This window comes from Podarcis muralis, chromosome 13, assembly GCF_964188315.1.
Source record: "Podarcis muralis chromosome 13, rPodMur119.hap1.1, whole genome shotgun sequence".
NCBI classification, from domain to species: Eukaryota; Metazoa; Chordata; class Lepidosauria; order Squamata; family Lacertidae; genus Podarcis; species Podarcis muralis.
The window spans coordinates 11,992,936-12,018,241 of NC_135667.1; the positions used below are offsets into that span (position 1 = coordinate 11,992,936).

Below are 25,306 nucleotides of genomic sequence, written 5' to 3' on the forward strand. Positions count from 1 at the left end.
CCCAGTCATATGTCTAGCTGCCGCATTCTGGATTAACACTCTCATACCTAGAAGCAATAAATTTCATTTAATGTCTCCACTTTATCTTATTGCTGTAAATCCATTAACAGGGGGAGGGGGTACATGCTGAGGGGTTCGTTCTGTTTGGCCAGATCTGCTCCCTGTTTGGCACCAGACAAAGGATGGGGAAGTCTTTTCCTGGCAATCCACTTTCATGAGTCCATTGCTTATTGTATGACACGTCTTGTGCAGCAGTAACTCCCTGCTCTTGGGTCGGGGAAAATATACACCCAACTAAAGTTTGGTGACAATATTCACTGAAGAGCATTCTGCTGCTGCATATCTTGGTAAAACATTCTTGTATTGAGGCTACCTCTGCAGAATGAAAACACCCGATCCTCTGAAAACACACACACTATGACTATGCTATGAATAAGTACCCTTTATCATTAGAGTTCAGATGCTACCAATCAATCAGTAAACCATTCATTTAGCAAAAATGTATTTATTGATTGTTCACTAACATTTCTAAGCAGTTTGCATATAATATAAAATTTGCATTAAAAACTACACTAAAAAACCCACATTAAAAGCCAATTGACAGGAAATTTATCAAGATATGAACAAAAACAGCATTTTTACAATAATCATAAAACCTTAAAATTCAATGTCTGAGTAGGCTTCAGGATACAAAACATTGTTTACTGGTCACCGAACTCAAGACAGTGAAGATCCCTGACTAATCAACATGCCCCAGATGGGCTTATTATCTAAACATGATTTACTATTTTCAGAGGTTGATGCAGACACAGGTTTGGAAGGAAAAATTAAGTTCCTTCAGTTTGGCCTCTTTATCAGCTGTTCTCTTTTATTCAAGTCAGGCCTCATCAGAATAATGTAGCATTTGGGGGAAAAGATGCAGATCAGTAACCCAGCACCAGAAGTCAAAATGGAGAAGATCTCCACAGCCACCATGTATTTCCCTTTTGTGCTCAGGTAGGTTGGGATAAAGGTCAACCATACACTGCAGAAGACCAACATGCTGAAGGTGATGAACTTGGCTTCATTGAATGTGTCAGGCAAACTCCGGGCCAGGAAAGCCACAATGAAGCAGATTATGGCCTGGAAGCCCATGAAGCCCAGGACACAGTAGAACATGGTGACGGAACCTTCGTTGCATACAAGCACAATCTCTTCAGTCATCGTGTGCATGTCTAGATCTGGGAAAGGGGGAGATGTTGCCAGCCACACACAACAAAGACTGGCCTGAATTAGGGAGCAGGAAAGAACAACGGTAATGGCCAATTTATTCCCCACCCATCTCCTGATACTGGACTCTGGCCTGGTAGCCATGAAAGCTAAAATCACTATGGTGGTTTTGGCCAATATGCAAGAAACCGCCACTGAGAAGATGAGACCAAAAGTAATTTGTCGAAGGAGGCAGGTCACCTTATTAGGCTTGCCAATGAAGAGCAGAGCGCAAAGGAAAGAGAGCAGGAGGGATATTAGGAGTGCAAAGGTGAGGTCCCTGTTGTTGGCTTTGACTATGGGTGTGTGCCAGTACTTAATGAAGACTCTGAGTACAAAGAACGTGATAACAGATAAAGAATGAGCAGAAACAGCAAAACATATTCCCAAAGGTTCTTCATAAGATAAGTAACTTATATATTTTGGAATGCAGGAATCATGTCGGTCATTTGGATACTGGTCTTCTGGACATTGAAAACACTCATCCATGCCTGGAAAGGAAAACATGGTTTTCTTTAAAATAAAAACGGCAATACATAGTGCACTAAAGTATTTAAGCAGTAATAGTATAAATCCTGAATCAAGGAAGCTCACATAAATGTATAAGCCATGCTTTCTTCTTCAAAAAATTTAAGTGTTACATTGAGTGGAGTTTCCTCCAAACAGCCCCACTATCTACCTTGGAGGAAGCTGTTTAATTTGGTGGAAGAAGCATCTTCCTTATACTAAGAAAGTGTCTTTATATTGGGAAAATCTTCTCAAAGGAACAGAGGAAGCTGCCTTATACCAGATTGGAGTATTGATCTCTCTGCCTCATAATTCTCTCTGCAGACTGTCCATGACTCTCCAGCATTTCAGACAGATGATGCTGGGATTGAATCTGGGACCTTCTGCATGTAGATCAGTTGCCATAACACTGAGTTATGGATGATCGCATTACCCAGAATTATGTCTGCCAAAAACCTCAAATTAGCAGTGATATAGGAATGCCCTCAATCACCAGATTGGATATAATTAAATCCACCATATTTCTCTGAAATTATTATATTACATTACATTACATTATTGTTGTTATCTTTATAATAATTATGATTTATATCACTTAAATTTGTAACCAACCCTTCTTGGTTTCAGATGTCTTACACAGGCAAGAACCACTACATTTTAAAAAGTTTTTAAAACTTAACAACTTCAAAAATAAAGCACCACTAAAAACCCTTACAAAAACTGTTGCAGAAAGTTACAGTGCTATAATTTGTTATATCAGCAATCATTATATCACCTTTGAATTAGCATAAATAAATAAATAAATAAATAAATAAATAAATAAATAAATAAATAAATAAATAAATAAATATGGTAATCAATACCTATGGAACCTTATCTATCATCTATCTATCTATCTATCTATCTATCTATCTATCTATCTATCTCAATATTTTGGATCAATTCCAATGGACAGCATCAAACAAAATAGATCTGGTGCAAGGATTTCTGCTTCTGCAATGGAATACAAAGATCTCTTCTCTCTCTGTGTTCTCTCCACATCTACCTCTTACCTGCTCTGGAGGGCAGAGGGAAAAACCAGAGTAGATTTAGGAGGTTCCAGGGCTGTTCATGAACAGACCTTTGGGTATAGGGTGGTAGAGTAGTAGTAGTAGTAGTAGTAATAATAATAATAATAATAATAATAATAATAATAATAATAATAGACAGACGAGGGAGGGGAAGGTTAAAAGTCATTGTCCAAGCACATCTAAGTACTTGGATACTAATTATTATTTTTGAACAAATGCTCTACATTGCATTTCTTACCACGCTGATTTGAAATCTTCCCTTCAGGACATGGGAGGCAACCATAGCAGCAAAATGGCTTCCCTTCCAACTTTATCTTACTATACCCTGGATGGCAATTGTCATTACACACAGAAACGGGTTGTGCCTGTCAGTAAATAAAAGCAGAAATGTTCTTACGTCCAGAAATTCTATACTGTATTGGGAGCTTTATATTTCAGTGTTCTCTTCACACTTACAAATGGTATAACCAGATATTGTATTACTGATTTACTTTATTAAAGAAGTTCTGTATCCGGTTTCTCGCCATTGCTTATCCCAGGGCAGGTAACACCTCTTAATATGTGACAGAGCATATAAATTCTGGATCTTTGCCTGCTGGTTGGAGAAATGATTCTGAGTACTGAAATTTGCACAAGACATACCTTGTTAAATATGCTAGGCCACACAATTTCATCTACAGAAATTGTGAACCCTTTGTCCTTGGCAGCCAAGGGGTCTACTTTTCCAACTTTGACTCTGAGAAAGGACTGGTTTGGGAATGTGACCCAGTTTACAATATCAAACCCAGCGACAGCTTGCCCACTTTGATCAAAAGCGACTTGTTCCCCAGCACTGTTGTTAAACGAGGCACTTCTCAGATAGTGGTGGATCTAAATGGAAGCACAGGAACACCATCAAGAATGCACAATGATAGGCAAATATACTGATGACAGATGACCTTTTGGAAACTATGATTAGTGGTCTTGCCAATTGAAAACAAATCTAAGGAACAAGCAAAGTGAATTGGAAGAATGGAAAATACAGCTCTCTTTTACACATCACTGGCAAATAAGATTATAAGTCTGACAATGGTGATTGGTTTCATAGTCTTCACTAGGAACTGAATGTAGGGGAGCAGTATCAAATTGACTCAGAAGGAAAACTATGGCATAAAAAATAGCATTTAGATGTCAACACTCTAGCTTTAAAACATAGATAGACATTTAATGGCCTTCTGTTGAAGATGGATTTATGATGGATTCCTCTGTAGTAATGTACTCAGGACATTAGCTGCCATGGCTGTAGAGTCAGAAGTATCCACCTCTTCCCATCCATTACTGTTCTTTAGAATTTTGATAAATAAAGGTATGGCTGTCAAATCATACGCCAGGGTGTAGACAGCATTACTGACATTGTGGCTTTGCCCAGTCATCCTCATTTCAAACAGTATGCCGATTCTCAAGCTTAACCTTCCCAGTGCTGACTTCTGTATTTTTTAAACAAATATTGTGGAGTTGGGGAACAACACTGAAAGGTTCTCAGAATATTACCTGCCCCAACTGCTGCTTCAGAAGAATCCCTCTCCCATCATATGCCATTGCTCTGTGTCCAAATTTGGATGAATGCATGGCTTGCAAAGCATGCGCCACAGCAAAGACAGCATTGTAGACACTGTAGCTATGCCCAGTCATGCTCATTTCAAAAACAGAGGTAGGAAGAGTCTCCAACTTCTCTTCTCCAGTACACATTTCTTTATCTGTGGTGTCATTCATGGGGAAAGAACATTCAAATGCATTTTCCCAAAAGACCCTGATAAAACCATCTTCCTTTTCCAAGGTAGGGTTTTTCATCTGAAGATATTCAAGGAATCCTAATACCGTCTTGGAAGGAACTGCAAAGGATAAAGCTCCATGGAAGGCCTCTAAACCCATCATTTTTTGAAAGGGAACTGATGTGAATTCCATCTGGGCTGTCATAATCCACACTTTACCTTTACTATTCATTTGTATACCCTCACATTCAGCAAACATTAGACTTGGTCTAAGAATTACTATGAGCTGAACATCACCATGTGTGATTACAATGCTGGCACTGCTCCTCAGCATAATTCTGAGTACTCGAGAAAAGTCATTCATTGTTTCATCAAACTTACTGGAAAAGGATTCTTTTGGCAGTTCTTCTATGAAATCAAAGCATATACCTCTTTGTGAAAACACGGGGAGCACACTCTGTATGAATTTCTCTCCACTGTTGGTGCTTATATAAGCCACCCCAATCCATGTCCACTTAAAATGCAACAGCAACTGAAGAATCCCCCAGGTTTGATGGTCCTCATTTGGGAACATCCGGTTGAAGAAAACAGCTTCAGGGTTGCCATTGGTCATTGGAGCAGAGCCATATACAAGCTTAGAACAATAAAGAAAATTGGGAGATAGGAGGGTTTGTGTCTAATATACAATTTCAGTATCACAACTGCATCTGAACCCTTAACTAAGATCTAGAAAATTAATCATATCCACGAGTGTCTGGAGCTGGTTTTCCTTTATTATCCAAGGATCATTTTCCTTGATTACATTCATTTTGAATAGCTGGCAAGGTTATGTCTTTATTCCCTTCAATCCTGGTGCTTTCTATCTGCAAACACAAAAATCCACATACAAGAGCATTGAGGAGTAAATTATTTGTAAATCCAAGTTAGATATGCACATCCTACCTGTGGCATCTTGTAGATGTTAAGAATGTGCGCCATGAAATGACAGATGTGAGAATTTGGTCCTGTGATAACAGCTATTGCATTGTCCTGGGCATCACACTTGAAGTTAGGGATAAATCTTCCCTGGGTGGAGAGAAGGTCCATTGATGCAAGGTAGGTCCAGCTTGCTCTGAAATAGCTATTATAGATGTGCGTGCCCAGGGTAACATTAGGCAACATTTGTGGATTTTCATTGATCTCCTTTACAGCATATACCAAAGCCATGATATGCTGATAGTTTTGGAAGAAGGGTCTGCAATGAGATTGGTATTCTGTGTCAAAGTGTGTCTGCTTCTGAATATGAAACGTGTAACATTCAATTTCAATATATGCTTGCTAATAACATTGCTTGCATGTTCAGACACAAAGAAACACAAACACTGGATGAAAGACTGGCTACTTCTTGAGAACACTGACATTTTGGATTTGGAAGGGTTTAACAATGCGTTTGGGTGGCATGCATATCTGTGGTACGACAAGGTCAAAGTTCATAGAGCATTCAAGAGCCATATTGTCAGGAAAGCAGTGTTTAATGTCTGGACAAGATATAAAGATTTATTAGAAAACAAGACCCCAAGGTGGTTGTCACCCATGGAAGCTAAGGCTCTGAAAAGACTCAATATGGAGGCCAAGTGGCCGAAATATTGGGAGATATTAGAACAAAATGGAGACACTTTGAGATTGCAGAGTTTTGAGAAACTAAAAGATAAAGTGCGAGATTGGTTACATTATTATCAAATTAGAGAGGTTTTTAATGTGGATTAAAAAATAGGCTTCCAGGTGGAAAAATTGAAATTAGAAACAGAATTGTTAGAACCTAAAACTAAGGTACTTTCAAGAATGTATAACTTGCTGTTAAAATGGAACACTCAGGATGAAACGGTCAAATCAGCTATGATTAAGTCGGCGCAGGACATTGGTCATAATATTATGTTTGCTGACTGGGAACGGTTATGGACCACCGGTGTGAAATTCACGGCATGTAATGCCTTAAAAGAAAATATTATGAAAATGATATATAGGTGGTACATGACCCCAGTCAAGCTTGCAAAAGTATATCATTTGCCTGATAATAAATGTTGGAAATGTAAAGAAACTGAGGGAGCATTCTTTCACCTTTGGTGGACGTGCCCAAAGGTCAAGGCTTTCTGGGAAATGATCTATAATGAATTGAAAAAGGTATTTAAATATACCTTCCCTAAGAAACCAGAGGCCTTCCTCTTGGGCATTGTCGGCCAAATGGTGCCAAAGAAGGACAGAACTTTCTTTATGTATGCAACAACAGCAGCAAGAATACTTATCGCAAAGCACTGGAAGACACAAGATTTGCCCACTCTGGAAGAATGGCAGATGCAAGTGATAGACTACATGGAATTGGCAGAAATGACTGGCAGAATCCGAGACCTGGGAGAAGAGCTAGTGGAAGAGGACTGGAAGAAATTTAAAGACTACCTGCAAAAGCATTGCAAAATGTTTGAATGCTAAAATGATGCAGGATATAAAGACAATATGGCATTAGTGACATAGCTGAAAGGAATATGTAAAAAATGTTTTATAAGAATAAGGGTGAAAAAGTTAGAATAACATTATGTCAAATTTAAACAAAATGATATAAAGGGAAAAATTGGAGACATAATAGTTGAAATGTATAACATAGAATAAGATTTGAAAAAGGGTAAGGCACTGCTGAATACGATTGTGTAAAAGGGAACACAGAAAAGGGAGATGCGAGGAAGTCAGGAAGGAGGGTTATGAAAACAATAAGTAAGAAACAGGATTTTTATGTCTTTTTTATGTCTTTTTTCTTCTACTTTTTTATGTTTTGTATTGCATTTTTCTGTTTTTATTTGATTGTGAGGATGTTCTTTTTTTTCTTTCTTTTTTCGGTTTTGATTGTGAAGTTTGTTTTACTGTTCAAAATTTCAATAAATATCTTTTAAAAAAAACACAAAGAAACAAAAACAAAGATAATATATTTCCAGTGAAGAGAATTGTGAAGATACCATTCGTAATCAATCCTGTATTGGAGATTCATCTTGCTGTAATTTTAGAAAGTGCTATTCATATATACATATATATTTATATAGTTGCCTACCTACTGTACATATAGGGTTTACATATGCTGTATATCACACAATTCATTAAATATAAGGAACACAGTACACTCTTTAGGCCTCTGTGAATAATATTGGGTCAAATGCAAACAAGCCTGAAATTTCAGTTTACTGGAACAGGTAATGTTTTAATAATTTTAATTCGCTAGCACCTGTACTTTTTTTTACTTTAAATATTTAATTTGGTACAAGGGTAGCTTATTGCATCCAGATTTTTCTAAAAGTTTGAGAAGGATTTATAGCGTATTGTGTAGCAAAGGACAGCACTCCAGCAGAAAGCAAGAAAACTGTCATTGGTAATGGAATGATGAACCGTCAGAGTTCCTGTGCTGGGAAGAGCCTTGGGGTAAGGGTAGATGGCTAGTAAGAATTTTTGCTTTTGATTTTGCTATCAAATTGAATATTATATCAGCTGTTGCTGCTGCTGAACTACTGCTACTCCTATTACTACTACTACTAATACCTCTGGGTATAGGGCGGTGTATAAATTAATTTAACAACAACAACAACAGAATTCCATTGTTAAATTAAATACTTCAAACAGCAATAAAACCTGATCAAAGTTTTGCCTATCTACACCTCACTAATGTATCATTCCAGTCAACCTCCATCAACTATAACATGTGGCATGGAAATCCTGAGTCCTACAATGAAATTGCATGGAAAGAGCTAACATAAAAAACTGAGATACAGCCTCATCCAAGAAGACTCTAAGAGCAGATCGGCTGTCTTTTCAACAATTACTTCCCACCCATATAAACCCAAAGACATCAGATCACCATGCCTGTGGATATTAAGGTAAAGGTAAAGGTACCCCTGCCCGTACGGGCCAGTCTTGACAGACTCTAGGGTTGTGCGCCCATCTCACTCAAGAGGCCGGGGGCCAGCACTGTCCGGAGACACTGGTCACGTGGCCAGCGTGACAAAGCTGCATCTGGCGAGCCAGCGCAGCACACGGAAACGCCGTTTACCTTCCCGCCAGTAAGCGGTCCCTATTTATCTACTTGCACCCGGGGGTGCTTTCGAACTGCTAGGTTGGCAGGTGCTGGGACTGAGCAACGGGAGCGCACCCCGCCACGGGGATTCGAACTGCCGACCTTTCGATCGGCAAGCCCTAGGCGCTGAGGATTTTACCCACAGCGCTACCCGCACCCCCCCCCCCGTGGATATTACAATAGGGTTAAAAACAGCTACTTCATACAAGAGAGCAGCAATCAGTGTCTCAGATGGATGTCCTATGAAATCCATTTCATCAAATGTCATGTAGATCTGAGAAATAATTCCAGCAATGATGAGATCTCCTGAATGATAATACTTGTGCGTAATGGAAAGAGGAGTACCAACAGTGCATGTGGCAATAGGAGTGTCACATACCAAATCGGGCAGGAACACAAATACTGAGAGCACAAACAGTACCATATTGAATGAAAATCTACCTTCCAGCCACCAATTTGATTCTTCTAACATGATTACTGAAGTGGCAGGAACAATCACACCATAGGTTGGCTTGGAAGCCCTGTCTGTGAAAAAAATCAGGTGGGTGGAAGGCTATAAATCTGTCTCAAGACCCAGCTCCAAAGTGAGCAAGAAATATTAACAACATTATTCAGACTTCATTGTTTTTCCGTGTTCACAGGAAATCTATAGGGACTTGAGAAGAAGTAGAATTAACCATGGCAATTTTGATGATTATGGGCCGCATGAGTCAATACTGTTGTAGTTTCTCTGGGCTAGTACAGAGGAAAATGTAGTTATTACAACTCAATAGAAGCCACCTGTGGTCATTTATGGGACTGCAAGAAGCAGGTGAGCTAAGAAAAAGCAAGATGAGGCCAACAGAAAAATAAGGCAAGGAGGAAGGGAGGGAAAGAAAGATTGTTAGTTTTTTTCAAACTTGGGCTGAATTTAAAAAGTGAGAAAGAATCCAAATCCAAATGGGAACTTCAATTGTCATGGAGCAGGGGCAGCTATCCCCTTGTATAGGAGTATGCAGAGTCAGGCAGGGGCATTTTGCCACTTGAGACAAAACTTGTGGCAGTGCCCCCAACCCCTGATTCTGCTGCCACGTCTGCTTCTTTGCCTCCACCAGACACCTGCTTCTGAGTCTCCAACACCCACCACTAGTGGGTCTTTGCCTCTACCTAGTGCTTGCCACCTCTTTCTGTTCTTCGGCCATTGTGGACCCCCACACCCACTGCTTCTAGGCCCTATCACTCCTGCAGGCTGCACCATGGCCTGCCTGCCATCGCCAATTTGCTACAGGCAACAGGCAAGCAATAGGCAAGCTGCAATGGAAGACATGGCAAGGCCATGGTAGGGGGGCACCACTGCACTAGCAGAGGAACAAAGCACCCGGCATATTTGGGAGCCTGCTGCCCTGAGGCAACCACTTCACAGTGCCTCATAGACGAACTGGTCCTGGGAGCTCATAATACAAGAGAAGAGGGTGATGAACAGAGTGGCTTACAAGCATGGCCCTTTCTTCCTGATCTTTCTTTCATTGTTACCTCAGTACCTGCCTACCCAGCCCACAGTGTTTTAATCCCCCCCCCTTCCAAGAAACCGCCATTTTGACACCAGCTTAAATAAGACAACCCTGGGATGCACACAGCTTTTCAATCCGTTGGGGGTTCAGCTTCTCTCTCCCCAGTCATCTGGTCAGTCATTTGATGAATGGAGAGGGATTAATAATCTTCTTCAAATGATCTGCATGAATCAGAGAAGAGGGACTTCTGTCAAATAGTTTTTGTTTGGTCAAGGAACTCTCCAGTGTGGTGTAGTGGTTAAGAGCAGTGGACTCGTAATCTGCTGAACCGGGTTTGATTCCCTGCTTCTCCACATGCAGCTGCTGGCTGACCTTGGGCCAGTCACACTTCTTTGAAGTCTCTCAGCCTCATTCACCTCACAGAGTGTTTGTTGTGGGGGAGGAAGGGAAAAGGAGATTGTTAGCCGCTTTGAGACTCCTCAGGGTAGTGATAAACCAGGGTATCAAATCCAGACTCCTCCTCCTCCTCCTCCAGGTGGATCTGAATAAGTTTTGGGATTTAATAAAAGAAAATAAAAGTATATCCATTGACTGGTTTAGGTCACAGCCTGATGGTACTTATTTCAGAGCATAGTGAGGTACAGGATTGCAGGGCATACTTCCAGGCCAGGGGTGTACAACCTGTGGCCATGGAGTCAGAACATCTAAGTAACTACCAGCCAGTTGCCAATCTCCACTTATTGGGCAAGGTTCTTGAGTCGGTGGTCATGGACCAGATCCAGGTGACTTGGAGGAAACTGGTTTTCCAGATCAATCTCTGATTTTGTCACAGAAACAGCTTTGGTTGCCCTGCATGATGACCTCTGTCCAGAGACAGGGAAAATGTGTCCCTGTTAATACCCCTTGACCTCTTAGTGGCTTCTCATAACAGTGACCTTGGTATCCTTCTGGAGCAGCTGTCTGAGTTAGGAGCAGGTGGTGCCACTTTGCAGTTGTTCTGGGCCTACTTGGAGGGTCAGTTCCATAGGTTGATGCTTGAGGACTACTCTTCAGCCCTGTGGAGCCTTCCATGTGGGGTTCCTCAGGGTTCAATTTTATCTCCCTGACTGTTTAGCATCTACATGAAACAACTGAGTGGGGTCATCCAGAGTTTTGGAGTACATTGTCAGCAATATGCTGATGACCCACAACTCTACTTTTCCTTTACATCTGCAGGTGAGGCAATGGAAGTGCTGGACCAAAGTCTTGTTTGAGTAATGGACTGGATGAGATCCAATAAACGCAATCCAGATAAAACTGAGGAACTGCTAGTGAGTGTGTCCCTAGACTAGATGTGTGGGAGGTTACATGCTCTTGATGGGGTTACACTCCATAAGAAGGAGAGAATATGTAGCTTGGGGATACTTCGGGATCCTTTGCTCAGGTAGCCTTAGTAGCACAGAGTGCCTTACATCAACTTAGTGGGCAGTTGCTCCTCTTTCTGGACAGAGATAGCCTAACTAAGATTGCTTGTGCTCTGGCAACCTATATGTTAGATTACTGTAATGCTGTAATAATAATAATAATAATAATAATAATAATAATAATAATAATAATAATTTATTATTTGTACCCCGCCCATCTGGCTGGGTTTCCCCAGCCACTCTGGGCGGCTTCCATAAAAACCAAAGATACAGTAAAATATCACAGATTAAAAACTTCCCTGAACATGTAATGCTGTAATGGCTTGGGTTTCTCCCACACACGCAAGACAACTCCGTCAATTAATTATTTTGGATTTATTAGCCAAATAACAAGCCCTGGTCGGAGCTCAGCTAATCTTCGTCATTCTCAGGTAGCACAGTTGTCGGAACTAAGCTCTGTCCCCTTTGCCCCCAACAGGTAAACCTCCATCGTCTCTTCCTTTCCTTTTTGAGCTTCTCATAAAGTCTCGTGATCGTATGAGGTTTTGGAGAGGGCACTGCCGGTATTCCTGGGTCTGAGTCAATGTCTGGGGGCTGACAAGCTGCATTGTTTCACTCTGGTTCTCTCTTCTGTTATCCCTGTGCCCAGAGATCAAGTTATGGCTGCTCCCTGCTGCTTCTCCCTCCCCTCCGCAATCCATTCTTATCTGTTTTCTCTCTATGCCAGCGTTCTCATTCCCTGTCAGTGAAGGAACATAGGTGACAAATGCATTATACACAGGGTTGCCTCTGAATTCAGTTCTGAAGATGATGCAGAATTCAGAGCCCAGGTTGCTCACTGGGGCAAGATGATTTGAGCATATTGCACCGATACTAGCCTGACTGCACTGGCTGCAAATTATTTTCTGGGCCCAGTTGAAAGTGCTAGTCTTGACCTATATTGCCTTAAACAGCTCAGGACCACAATGCATCAAGGACTGCCTCTCTCTACAGTATATGAAGTGACCTGGATCTGACAATCATCTGAGACCCTTCTTTGAGTGCTTCCTCCATTAGAGGTCCACAAGAATGGGCCTCTTCTGTGGTGCTACCCAGTTGTGGAGGCCCACCTGACACGTTCATTATATATATTTAGGTTGTTCTCCAGGTGTCATGGACTTTGAAGACACTCAGAATGCAAGGGAGAAACGTGCTAAGAGGAAGGCATGCTTGGCAAATCCACACCGTGATCAACTCCCGCCCGGAAACCAATGTCCCCACTGTGGAAAGGTGTGTGGGTCCAGAATTGGCCTCCACAGTCATTCATGAACTCATTGTTAAAACAGTGTTTATGGAAGACAATCTTAATCGGCTATGAAGGATCACCAAAGAAGACGACATATTTAGGCACCAGGCGAAAATGTTTGCCTTCAACCAGACTTTCGGCCAATTAACACTCTATGACTTTTTAATGTGTTTGTTGGAGGGGTGGTTATTGGTTTGTTTGGTTTGGTTTGTGCTTTATTGTGTATTTTGTATTCGAATTTTGTACTTTTCTTTTGTGAACCGCCCTGGGATCTTTGGATGAAGGGTGGTAAACAAATTTAATAAATAATAATAGGAATAATAAAGATATTGAAAAACATTATTCAAAAGTTTCAAATGTGTCTGGTGAATGGCACTGTATTTGATATTTTGTTGGTTATAAAGATATTAAATTCCATCCCCCTTCTAGAAATAAATAACTTAAAATGTGATTCTTCTTTTGTCTTATTCTTAAGGCCTCGTTTTTTTGAAAGCCGTTTGGCATTGTGTACATTCCTGTCGAGGATGGTCAAATAAGATTTCTGCTTAGATAGGGGAAAACATGCTATTTTTCCTCCTTCCTGAAATGTCTCAGGGAACTTTTATCTCTGAGTAGGTGATTATCTCCTCTCTAATTACCAAATGAAATAGGATTACTTCTGTCTTTAGGGAATTCCAGTGACCACTAAAACAATGAACCAAGCCTGAAGCATAGTGTTTATATTCCATGTGCCATTTAGAAGTAGAGAGCAACAGCATTGAGAGTGCTCCTGTCTTTGAATATGTCTGATGAGTCTCCATTTAATTCAAATCTTTATTTTGGAAGAAATGAGCTGGTTGCTGGTAGAAAGATCTCCATGGAATATGGTTCTCATTATGGTGCTCTTAGTGCCCCTTCAGATGGAGTGCAATGCTCCTTTTCCTCAGTGCACTGCCAGGGAACATGTTCATCATCTTCACAGGTACTATCAGCCAGGAGACCTCATCACTGCCGGCATCCTCCCTCAGATCTACATCCTTTCAAGTTCTTTATCCTTTCAGAAACCACCATCTGATGAAGACGTCGATGATCTCCTGTAAATAGATTTTGTTTTTGTTTTTTTTAAAAACTATATCTCACAACAGATAATGTTATCAAGCAGATTACCGTTAGTAAATAATTCTTTCTTTACTGTTTTCTAATATGAAGATAATCAGTGCTTTTTTTTTCTTGGGGGACGCAGGGAGAGGCATACCCCTAAACATTTTGTGAATCTAAGTTTGGCTTCAATATGAGTAGGAAAATGAGAGCACCCCTAAACATATTTTTTTGAAAAAAGCACTGCAGATAACACATTTTCTGCTTCTTATTCCTCATTTTCCAATACATAAATGCAATACAAGTTACATGTCCCTAACCATCAAGCCAATGTAAATACATCAATGTATGCTTCATTCTGAATGCCGTGTGTGTGTGTGTGTGTGTGTGAGAGAGAGAGAGAGAGAGAGAGAGAGAGAGAGCTAGTTAAGATTACCTATTTGACCATTGATAGATGCTTAAGAGTTTCTGAGACGGGAGTCGTACAGTCTATTTGGTGCATTGTTTCTCAAACATGTCTTGAAGTGGGCTATCTAAACCTAATTCATAATGATCAGGCTGAACATCTGAAGAGGGGTCTGGTGAAGATTAAATTTGTTTGTGAATATCATATTCAGTCGGAAGAGGTGAAGGTGAAAACTCTGTAGCGAACCAGGGACTGTATGCTCCCACCCCAGCAACTCTGTGTGTACAGAGTGAGGAGGGTTAACTTCTAAGTGTGTTTGGTGATGAGGCAGAGTTCCTGACTCCAAAGCTAAGCATGTTCTGCCACAGGCATTTAGAAACATCACTCAGACCATTATAGTACAGCCTGAAAACTAGGAGGTTCTTGTGGGTGTTGGAGATGCCACTCTCCCCAGTTACACACTTTGTGCCCTTGTGTGTTCAGGCTGAATGTCTGAGGAGGGCTTTTGCAAATAAAATATTCTGAACTAATGCACTGTGACACTGGATGATGATTTCACTACAGGGTACTGACTCAGGGCTACCAGCACATCCTGGCTTTGGTATTTGCTGTAAAGGAGATCAATGCAAATCCGTGGATATTGCCCAATGTCAGCCTGGGCTTCGACATCTATAATAGTGAGTTCAGGGCACGATGGACTTACCTTGCTTCAATGGAGCTTCTCTCCACACAAGGTAGATTCACCCCTAACTATAAATGTGGCAACAAGAACAACCCAGTAGCAGTCATTGGGGGTCCAGACTCTGAAACTTGCTTGCATATGGCAGCTACTCTGTCCACCTACAAGATCCCGCAGGTAAGAGTTGCATCTGTAACATTAAGCAGCTATTCAAAAGTTTCTTTCCTATAAGATGTGCTTTGCTGTTTTGGCATGATTGCACCAATGAATCACAATGCATACATCTGAAGGAAAGTTTTTAGTGTGTGATGTATTGTGTTTTTACTATTTTTTGTTGGGAGTCATCCAGAGTGGTTGGGGCAACCCAGTCAGATGGGCAGCATATTATTATGATTGTTGTTGTTGTTGTTGTTGTTGTTGTTATTATTATTATTATTATTATTATTATTATTATTATTATTATTATTAATTTCTGACCATAAAAAGTCCTGACCTCAAACAGATTGTGTGTGAAAAACAAACACAGAAAGCTCAATAATATTTGATAAAGGGCACAGGTAGAATTCCTTTATAATTGTTCAGGGAACCAATATTAGAATGAGGATATTCCTATACTATGTAACCTCCATTATTGTCAATCAAGGCTTCAGTTTTAGGACCACCTGATACATTCAGGAATGTATTTCCTCCCTGTTCTTCCGATTGGAGGAGGAACTTTATACAATTTGATAACCATTGTATACCATTCATACAAACAAACCATTGACTAGCCAATATGAGCAGGATAGGGGAACAGTTAAACCTCATCCAACATCATCACATGCCAGAATTCCTTTTGCAATGAAAATCATCCCTGAATCTCAGCATGGGAGAATCATTACAAAGGGGAAAACTGCCTCCCCACTGTTTCAAATGGTATAGTCTTTGACTGCTATCATGGTCAAATGGTTCCTCAGGGAGCGAGGGGACCTGCTCTGACCAAGTTCAAGGTATGGGTTGTGAAGAGCATACTGCGCACCCTAAGCGGGTCAACAATGATGTTTGCTAGGGAGGACAATGTGTTAGACAAAGGAACAGAATGAAAATCTGTTAGAATAAGTTTCAGAATGTCAATAGGCAGAGAATTCTGGTGGAATTGGGAGTGTTACTGTTTCATTTATATTTTTGCTGTGGTTAACTGTTCACACACTTGAAGTTTCAAGCAGTGCAGGCACGACAATTTTCCACCACTGTACATTGTGATACGTATTAGCTACAACTTACAGGTCATTTTAAGATATCACAGCACTATAGCTCCTGTGTTTTTTAAATTTGAGAAGAATGTGGAATATGAATTTCTTTGCAATGGAAAGCAATATCCTTTTTTAAAAAAAGATATTTATTAGAGTTTTCAAAGTATTACAAAAAAGAAAAAGAAAAAATACAAAATACAAAATAAAAATAGTTAAAAACAATTCGATCTTTCCGTATCTTATCTTTCATTTGCCTGTTTTCCGGACCTCCTCACACCTCCCTTTTTTGTATTCCAGTTCAATTTATTGGTTTAGCAAATCCTTTCCCTCTTTGTTTTATCCTGATCTTTAATCTTAATATATTGTAACTTTAGATTTTCACCTGTTAACAATCCATTTTTTCATATTCCTTTATGACATTACTGCTAAAAACCCCTTAACTTCAATCCAACATCATTCTAACATTCATTAATTTTGCAATATTTCTGTAAATAGTCTTTAAATTTCTTCCAATCTTCATCCACCGACTCTTCTCCCTGGTCTCGGATTCTGCCAGTCATTTCCGCCAGTTCCATATAGTCCATCACCTTCATCTGCTGTGGAAAGCAATATCCAAGTTTCAGTGTTTTTAAATGGGGCTGTTATAAAACTTCCCAGTTCTGTCCCAATGGTGATCTTCATGGAAAGTGGGCATGAAGGACTGATATTTTTGAGGAAGACCCACTGTGTGTGCTCTGTAAAGGTGACTATGAATATAGATGAGACTTACAATAATTTTGTTGTTGCTGCTGGCAGGACAGGAGAGTGAATGAATAAATCTTTATTTGTGTCAGCCATCAGCCATAGCAATAAAACAAAAATTTGATATACAAAAAATAGAAATAAAAGCCAATTATATAAAATACACTTTAGGGTTTTGAATCAATAGTCAAATAGTGGATCTTATTCTGATTGCCCCAGCTAAAAACCTTGCAACATTTGCTGTCATCTGCTCATCTTGATCTGCCAAGAGAAAGGACACTGTGGCAGTGGTTGGGTGACCCGGAATGGACAATAAAAGAAGGGTGATAATCTCATTCCTCAAGTCTTTCTAAAGAGTGCAAGCTAGAAGGGCATGCACCACCGATTTGGTACTGCCATCTCCACAGGGACATAAGTGTTTTTCATGTGGAATCTGTTGGAATCATCCCTCAGGTACAGCTGAGGGCAATACAGTCAATCTTGTGAGAGTAAAAGCACATCTATTTTTTAGAATTGCTAGGTTATGCAGATAGGGTGGCCAGAGAGTCGATATGGGAAGGTGGAAAATAGTCATACCATGGGCAAAATTTCCTTATTGTGGCCAAGTTGTTCTGACGCTTGATATCATTTAGGCGCTGACAAATTAGACTGTTTGCTTTACTAAAACCCAAAGTGAGTAGCTGTTGTGGTGATAAACCACAAGAGTGAAGTTTTCAATAGACAATTTTAATCCAGGCGCTCTTGTGACAATCTTGCAGCACTAGAGATAATAAACCAGGAGGATTTGAGTTTAGGTGAAGCCAATAGTTAAGTGTCCTATGCCAGATCTGTAATTCTACTGAGAAAAGATTAGCCTCTAGGTGCAATGAATGCAGAACATTTGCCTTAAGAACTTTGATTGGACAGCTTCCATAGATCCAAGGTGAGGGCCTGCTGAAATCTGAGCCCCATATAATAACTGTGCTAGGGGGCAGGACAGAAGACAACTAAACCTTATTTGCCAATAACCTGATGAATTTCAAAAACATTCAGAGAATGTTATGAACAAATTATTAGAACAGTGTTACAAGGAAAATACTGTCCAGAGATTTATCATGGCAATGTCATGTCTTCCTTTTCATTTATTTTCTATAGCTCAGATATGGTACACATTCAATGATGAAACACGGCAACCAAGATGTTTTCTTCCACCAATTGTTCCCTCATAGCAATCATCAGTATATGGGCATCCTCAAGTTGCTGTTGCATTTCAGTTGGATCTGGATTGGGGTCATTTCCCTAGAAGATGAAAATGGAGAGCTGTTTGTACAGAATGTGCTTCCCGATTATTCCCAGAATGGTATCTGCTTTGAGTTCATAGAAAGATGCTCCAAAAAAGCTTTTTCTGCTGATACTGGTGAAGTACTCTCAGACTGGTTTCCATTGTCTCGTCGCATTATGGGAAGCAGCGTAACTGCTGTGGTCGTATATGGTGAAATCCACACGATGATGAGTTTGAGAAGCTTGATCCAGCTACCGCAATTTGAAGATATACCAGTCAAAAGAAAAGTCTGGATTATGACAGCCCAAATGGATTTCTCATCTCTTCCCTTTCAAGCAGGCTGGGGCATAGATTTCATTCATGGCTCTTTATCCTTTGCCGTTCATTCAAAGGACATATTGGCATTCCAGACATTTCTTCAGATCACAAACCACCTCTCAGAAAAAGGAGATGGCTTTGTCAGGCATTTCTGGGGACACGCATTTGGCTGCTTGTTCCCCACATCCGATATAGAAATAATGGATGGACAAATCTGCACTGGGGAGGAGAAACTGGAGACTCTTCCTTCTTCTGTTTTTGAAATGAGCATGACTGGCCACAGCTACAACATGTACACTTCAGTATACGTTGTGGCACATGCTTTACATAACATGTACACATCCAAATACAAACATGGAGCAAGGGCAGATAAAACAAAGTGGATGCTCCTGACTCAAAAGCCATGGAAGGTAATGTCTGGAACAGACTAATACAGATTAAGGCTCACCAACAGTCCAAATACCACCTCAAAACTTCGGTTTATACCATGCCCAGGATCTGGGTTTCACATAAGAAGGGCTCTGCTGCATCAGGTTATAGGGCAATCTCACTGGTATTAAGAGACAGAGGGCAGATCTACACTTGTAGTTTATAACGTTAACAATGCATTCTTAAAATGTGACAATAAAGGGTTCTGCAGAGCAGCAATAGGACAATAGGGAAACTGCATGTTAAACATAGAACAATATATCTAATATCATTCTAATAACATTTAAAAGGCTACCTCTGACAGTGGTAGAACAGTCATCTTGTTTAGCAGCCACTGACAGCTTATTTTCCATTGATTTGTCTAATCCTCTATTAAGGCCATCCATTCCATCTCAGTTCTAGTTCTTTTATAATTTCCATTTTTTGAACCATTACCTAATACATTGTCTAGGTGCATTTAGAACTCATATAACCCCTGTTTCAAAAAATGAAAGGATCTCTAGTTCATCTCTGGACCTGGTTTAAAGTGTCCGTGTTAGTGTTTAAACCTCTAAATGATGTGTTGTTTAGTCATTTAGTTGTGTCCGACTCTTCGTGACCCCATGGACCAGAGCACGCCAGGCACTTCTGTCCTCCACTGCCTCCCACAGTTTGATCAGACTCATGCTGGTAGCTTCAAGAACACCATCCAGCCATCTCATCCTCTGTCGTCCCCTTCTCCTTGTGCCCTCAATCTTTCCCAACATCAGGGTCTTTTCCAGGGAGTCTTCTCTTCTCATGAGGTGGCCAAAGTATTGGAGCCTCAGCTTCAGATGATGTAAATGATGTAATCCTCCAATATTTGTCACCTTCCCTACATATTACAGTTAAGAACAGCAGAACAGCAGAGGAACCCTAGACTCAGTAGCTTCATTTCCCTCATAGACTTTGTATAATCTTTAGGTGCTTCATTATCACAGCTAATGCTCTTTCAACTACATCTTCTGTCTAGACCAGTGGTGGCCAAACTTGGCCCTCCAGCTGTTTTGGGACTACAGTGCCCATCATCCATGACCACTGGTCCTGTTAGCTAGGGATGATGGGAGTTGTAGTCCAAGAACAACTGGAGAGCCAAGTTTGGCCACAGATAAGCCTGCCAATAGCTTCTAGCAAAGCTATTAACTACATTCCTGTAGTGAAAAAATATCACCATCCTGTCGTATAGTTGCATCCTTATCATTCTCTGCCTCTTCAGCTCCATTCCTTTCTGAGATCTGTCTCTTTTAACAATGGCGCTGGAGAAAAGGTTTCATTTGACCAAGATGGGAACTTAGAAGCTGGCTTTGATATTATCAACTGGGTCACATTCCCAAACCAGTCCTTCCACAGAGTGAAGGTTGGAAAGGTAGAGCCACAGACTCTCCCAGATAAAGTATTCACCATCCATGAAGATGTGATTGTGTGGCCCAGCACATTCAATCAGGTAGGTACTTGGGCACACAAATGGTGGTATAAACACTAGTTGTGAAAGGGTTCAGTCCTCAGAGGCCCAAATTGTTTTTATCTCTGGTAAAAGCAATTCAGACCACAATTTTCAGTATCAAGTTCTCAGATCTCAGAATACGAGAATCCTGTAAACTTTGCATCCCTTTCTTTCAGTCAAACTAACCTTGGATTTGCATGGGAATTCAATGCAAGTAATCAGTTGCAGTTAAGATTTCATATAAGAAACGATAAATAAATAAATAAATAAATATAAATAAATAAATAATAACATTTCAATAGACCAAAAAAGAAAGAGAAATAAATGCCCCATGGATCCAAGGAAGCAAATATGTTAATCCCAGAATAATTGGTTCCTCTTCTGAACCATTTTTTATTAATATTCCAATTTCAGCTTAATGAAAAGTTATTCCAGTCTTCATGATATGCCTTGATACTGGCAGATAATTCTTCAACAATTCTTCCAAAATCTAACAAAGTGCATAAAGTTAATGGTCCTCAGGTCCCATAGGTTTCAAAGGGAACAAAATGCCAATGATTCCACGTAGGACATCTGCTATTGCAGTTTTGAAAGTCAGTATGTAATTACTTGAAGTTTAACTACATGTTAGAAATGCTATAAAACCTATCTTTAAAATACTGTTGTCTTGGAACTCATAATTTTATTCCCTAGGTTCAACTCTCCCTCCCTCCCCCCCCCTTCAGAAAAGGGTACTTTTTGGTACTTCTGCGATTGTTGGCCTTTTCCTAAATCTGCTGATACATAGAATAATAGAAGGGTCCTTGAGGAACACCCAGTCCAACCTCCTGCAATGCATGACTCTTCTCGTGGGTGGGAGCTGTTCCAAAAGTCCACTGAAAGAAGGTGCTCACTAGAATAGTATCATTTAACCTTGGATCCCCAGATATCATCCACAGCCAACTGAGACAACGGTCAGTGATGAGGGGAAGTGCAACTCAACAACATCGGGAGACCCAGGGTTGAAGAATACAGTGGTACCTCGGGTTACAGATGCTTCAGGTTACAGACACTTCAGGTTACAGACTCCACTAACCTGCCAACCTAGCAGTTCGAAAGCATGAAGTGCAAGTAGATAAATAGGTATCCGGCACGAAGGTTAACAGCATTTCCATGCGCTGCTCTGGTACGCCAGAAGCGGCTTAGTCATGCTAGTCACATGACCCAGAAGTTGTATGCCGGCTCCCTTGGCCAGTAAAACGAGATGAGCGCCACAACCCCAGAGTCGTCCGCGACTAGACCTAATGGTCAGGGGTCTCTTTACTCTTTACCTAAACCCAGAAATAGTACCTTGGGTTAAGAACTTTGCTTCAGGATGAGAACAGAAATCGTGTGGTGGCGGTGCAGTGGCAGTAGGAGGTCCCTTTAGCTAAAGTGGTACCTCAGGTTAAGAACAGTTTCAGGTTAAGAACGGACCTCTAGAACGAATTAAGTTCTTAACCCGAGGTACCACTGTACTGCTCTAGAACCAATTATCTTTTATGCTGTGATACCAACAACCCATTATTATTTTTTAGCTCAGTAGTAATATACAAAGTCCAAAGACTTAATGTTCTACCTCTTCTATTTATGGACAGGCACTTCCGATTTCTCTGTGTAATGACAAATGTCATTTGGGTTATAGCAAAGCAATGAAGGAAGGGGAGCCATTTTGCTGCTATGATTGCTTTCCCTGTCCAGCTGGGAAAATTTCTAACCAGTCAGGTAAGAGATGTAGGACATAGCATTTAGCCCTGTTCCGTGCCCAATAAGCATGGGACGCCTTTGCCAGGCGGCGCTGTGGCCCATAGATTGCAGCAAAATAGAGGGCAAGGTGCTGCCCAGTATCTTCTCTGTGTGATGGGCTCATGGGGAAAAAGCTGTCCCATGAGCCCTTGCTGAAGAGGGGAGGGGAAAGCCTATATAAGACTGCTTCCCTTGGAGCTCATAGCCATTTTGCTTTGAGAGCTTCCCATCCACCCACCTTCACAGAGCATTCACTGAGCAATTTGGGGTCATTGGTTGACAGGGCTGGAAAGGATTTCTCCTCCCCCTCAACCTGATTGGCACTTGGTTGGGTTTTTTTTTTTTTTTTTTTTGCCTTTCCCTCAGTGAAATTATGGCTTTCCTTTGCTAGGCAGAAGAACATTGTATGAGGACAGAAATGGCATTGGTCAGGATCAACATAGTATGGGGGGGCACAAAGGGCAGGAGGGGAGGATTGACCACAGCAAACCCAAGCGTGGGTTTGGCATCTGCCTGTTTGAAACCTGCACTCTGGTTCCCCAAGGAGACTTTGCTTGCTTGGCTTACACCACAGCAAGGTTCAACCCTTGCCGACTCCTGTCGTACAGGTTTGGAGCGATCGAAACCTGGCGGATCTATTCCATCAACATGGGGCTTGTGGAATGATGAACTGATCCTGGGACCCAATGCCATGCCAGCCCATGCCCTGCCTGCTGCTGTCAATAAAGATTTGGCATGGTTTTATCCTATCACCATTGTACAGTTTGTTTATTTTGCTGCTCTCATGGGTCGCATAAGGCACCTGCCAGGGCAATCAAATATTTTGGACAGCTCTCAAGAAAAAGCTTAGGGAGGGTCTCATCAGTACTTTGTTTGTGTATGTTTGTAAATTCTTGGAGAGACAATTCCAATGATGTGGTTGTGATTGAAATGGTTTTCTAGGGGATGAATTGCTTCCTCCATATGGTTTTCTGCAAGTGTGTGCATTTTCTCCATTCTGTTCCTGAGCCATTCTCTGCTCTCTTCAATTTGATCTGTGATTTGAATTCTGAGCTGTTTTGTTTAAAAAGCATATCTGTGGTTTCCCATTCATGATAATGGAGGAGATAAAAATATCAATAATAATAATAATAATAATAATAATTTATTATTTATACCCCGCCCATCTGGCTGAGTTTCCCCAGCCACTCTGGGTGGCTCCCAATCAAGTATTAAAAACAATACAGCGTTAAATATTAAAAACTTCCCTGAACAGGGCTGCCTTCAGATGTCTTTTAAAAATAGGATAGCTACTTATTTCCTTCACATCTGAAGGGAGGGTGTTCCACAGGGTAGGTGCCACTACCGAGAAGGCCCTCTGTCTGGTTCCCTGTAACCTTACTTCTCGCAATGAGGGAACCGCCAGAACGCCCTCGGTGCTGGATCTCAGTGTCTGGGCTGAACGATGGGGGTGGAGACCTTCCCCCTATTTTGCCAAAGTGGATACAGGCACAGCAGCCCCTTCAGAGTGCATTTAGCCTGTCAGATTGCAGACAAATAGGATGAGGAGGATTTTGTTGTTTTTGTTTTCTAGCAAAACCCATGTATCTAGTGAAATATAGGCAATTAGGAAAACCAAAAGATGATAAGGGCCAGGGTGCATTTGGTGTGGGGTATTGACATTGCATTTGATTTAAAAGGGGGGAACACAACCTTTCTTCATTATTTGGCACCCACATACAGCCAATGTACACACTTGTTATTAAATATGAAAGACATTTAAAAGATGTTTCTTTTACAGATATGAATGATTGTTTACAATGCCCAGAAGACCAGTATCCAAATAACCTCCAGGATTCATGCATTCTGAAATACATAAGTTATTTGTCCTATGAAGAACCATTGGGGATCAGTTTGACAATTGCTGCTCTCTCTTTTTCTTCTGTCACAGTTTGGGTACTTCAGATTTTCATTAAGCACCAGGACACTCCCATAGTCAAAGCCAACAACCGGAGCCTCACTTACACTCTCCTTTTCTCCCTCTTGCTCTCTTTCCTTTGTACTTTATTATTCATAGGTCGACCTGAAAAAGTAGTATGTCTCCTTCGACAATCTGTTTTTGGTGTCATTTTCTCCATTGCAGTTTCTTGTGTGTTGTCCAAAACAACAATAGTGGTCCTAGCTTTCATGGCTACCAAACCAGGATCCAGCATGAGAAAATGGATGGGGAAACAACTGGCCACCTCCATTGTTCTTTCCTGCTCCATGATTCAAACCACTCTTTGCATTGTGTGGCTCTCAACCTTTCCCCCATTCCCAGATTTGGACATGCACTCCATGACTAAAGAAATTGTACTGGAATGTAATCAAGGGTCAGTCAGTATGTTTTATTGCGTCCTGGGCTATATGGGTTTCCTGGCCATTGTCAGCTTCACTGTGGCCTTCTTAGCCAGGAAGTTGCCTGATAGTTTTAATGAAGCCAAGTTTATCACCTTCAGCATGCTGGTCTTTTGCAGTGTGTGGTTGTCATTTGTTCCAACTTACTTGAGCACCAAGGGCAAATACATGGTGGCTGTGGAGATCTTCTCCATTTTAGGCTCCACTGCTGGTTTATTAGGCTGCATCTTTTCCCCCAAATGCTATGTTATTTTACTGAGGCCTGAACTGAACAGCAGAGAACAGCTAATGGGGAAAAAGAGATAAAGAAGTTAAAAATGGATGGTAAAGTAAATCTAAGTTTAGCACTGTGCATATCTGAGTGAAAACAATTGGAAGTGAACATCTAACTGCTGGCATGCTCCATAGGTTTTAATGAGATGTTGTGGTTTCAAACATTGCCTGCTTATGAAACTCTGTGCCTTTGCTCTTGGAAATATGATCTCATTAGCAGAAAGTTTAGTGGAAACTCAATGAACTATAGGTGTGAGTTTGAATTACTGCTAAAAATATATAAGTTCATTTTATTTTATGTAGTTAGAGGTGTTGCATGTTTTTTATTGCTATTCAAATAAATACTTTAATAAATATTTTGACAAGCTTGCTTGTTATTGCTATATTTTTGTATGTGGCATGTTCACTAAGTTTTGTTTTGTTTTGTTTCAAAGCAAAATTAGG

General features: G+C 40.7%; 2 protein-coding genes across 2 annotated transcripts; one reads left to right on the top strand and one right to left on the bottom strand.

The window, feature by feature from the left end:
• Window positions 1-837: 837 nt before the first annotated feature.
• On the bottom strand, window positions 838-12,260 carry LOC114583397 (vomeronasal type-2 receptor 26-like). The gene is made up of 7 exons (XM_077918057.1): window positions 12,044-12,260; window positions 8,873-9,068; window positions 5,519-5,696; window positions 4,356-5,210; window positions 3,468-3,695; window positions 3,064-3,190; window positions 838-1,739 (listed from the first exon to the last, which is right to left on the bottom strand). The coding sequence occupies exons 1-7, from the start codon at window positions 12,258-12,260 to the stop codon at window positions 838-840; spliced, it is 2,703 nt and encodes a 900-aa protein (XP_077774183.1).
• Window positions 12,261-20,404: 8,144 nt separating this feature from the next.
• On the top strand, window positions 20,405-24,895 carry LOC114583392 (vomeronasal type-2 receptor 26-like). The gene is made up of 3 exons (XM_077918058.1): window positions 20,405-20,449; window positions 22,066-22,192; window positions 23,994-24,895. Exons 2-3 carry the CDS (start codon window positions 22,120-22,122, stop codon window positions 24,893-24,895), a joined length of 975 nt encoding a protein of 324 aa, XP_077774184.1. The 5' UTR covers window positions 20,405-20,449; window positions 22,066-22,119.
• The last annotated feature ends 411 nt before the right edge of the window (window positions 24,896-25,306 follow it).

Excerpts from the sequence above, each read along its gene's own strand:
- LOC114583397 (XM_077918057.1), bottom strand. The coding sequence starts at position 12,260 with ATGGATTGCGGAGGGGAGGGAGAAGCAGCAGGGAGCAGCCATAACTTG. Across the intron at positions 5,697-8,872 it reads ACACTGATTGCTGCTCTCTT|CTATTTCAGAGCAAGCTGGA; the intron begins GTATGAAGTAGC and ends CATCTATAATAG. Across the intron at positions 3,696-4,355 it reads TGAAGCAGCAGTTGGGGCAG|ATCCACCACTATCTGAGAAG; the intron begins GTAATATTCTGA and ends GCTTCCATTTAG.
- LOC114583392 (XM_077918058.1), top strand. The coding sequence starts at position 22,120 with ATGAAGGAAGGGGAGCCATTTTGCTGCTATGATTGCTTTCCCTGTCCA. Across the intron at positions 22,193-23,993 it reads GAAAATTTCTAACCAGTCAG|ATATGAATGATTGTTTACAA; the intron begins GTAAGAGATGTA and ends TTTCTTTTACAG.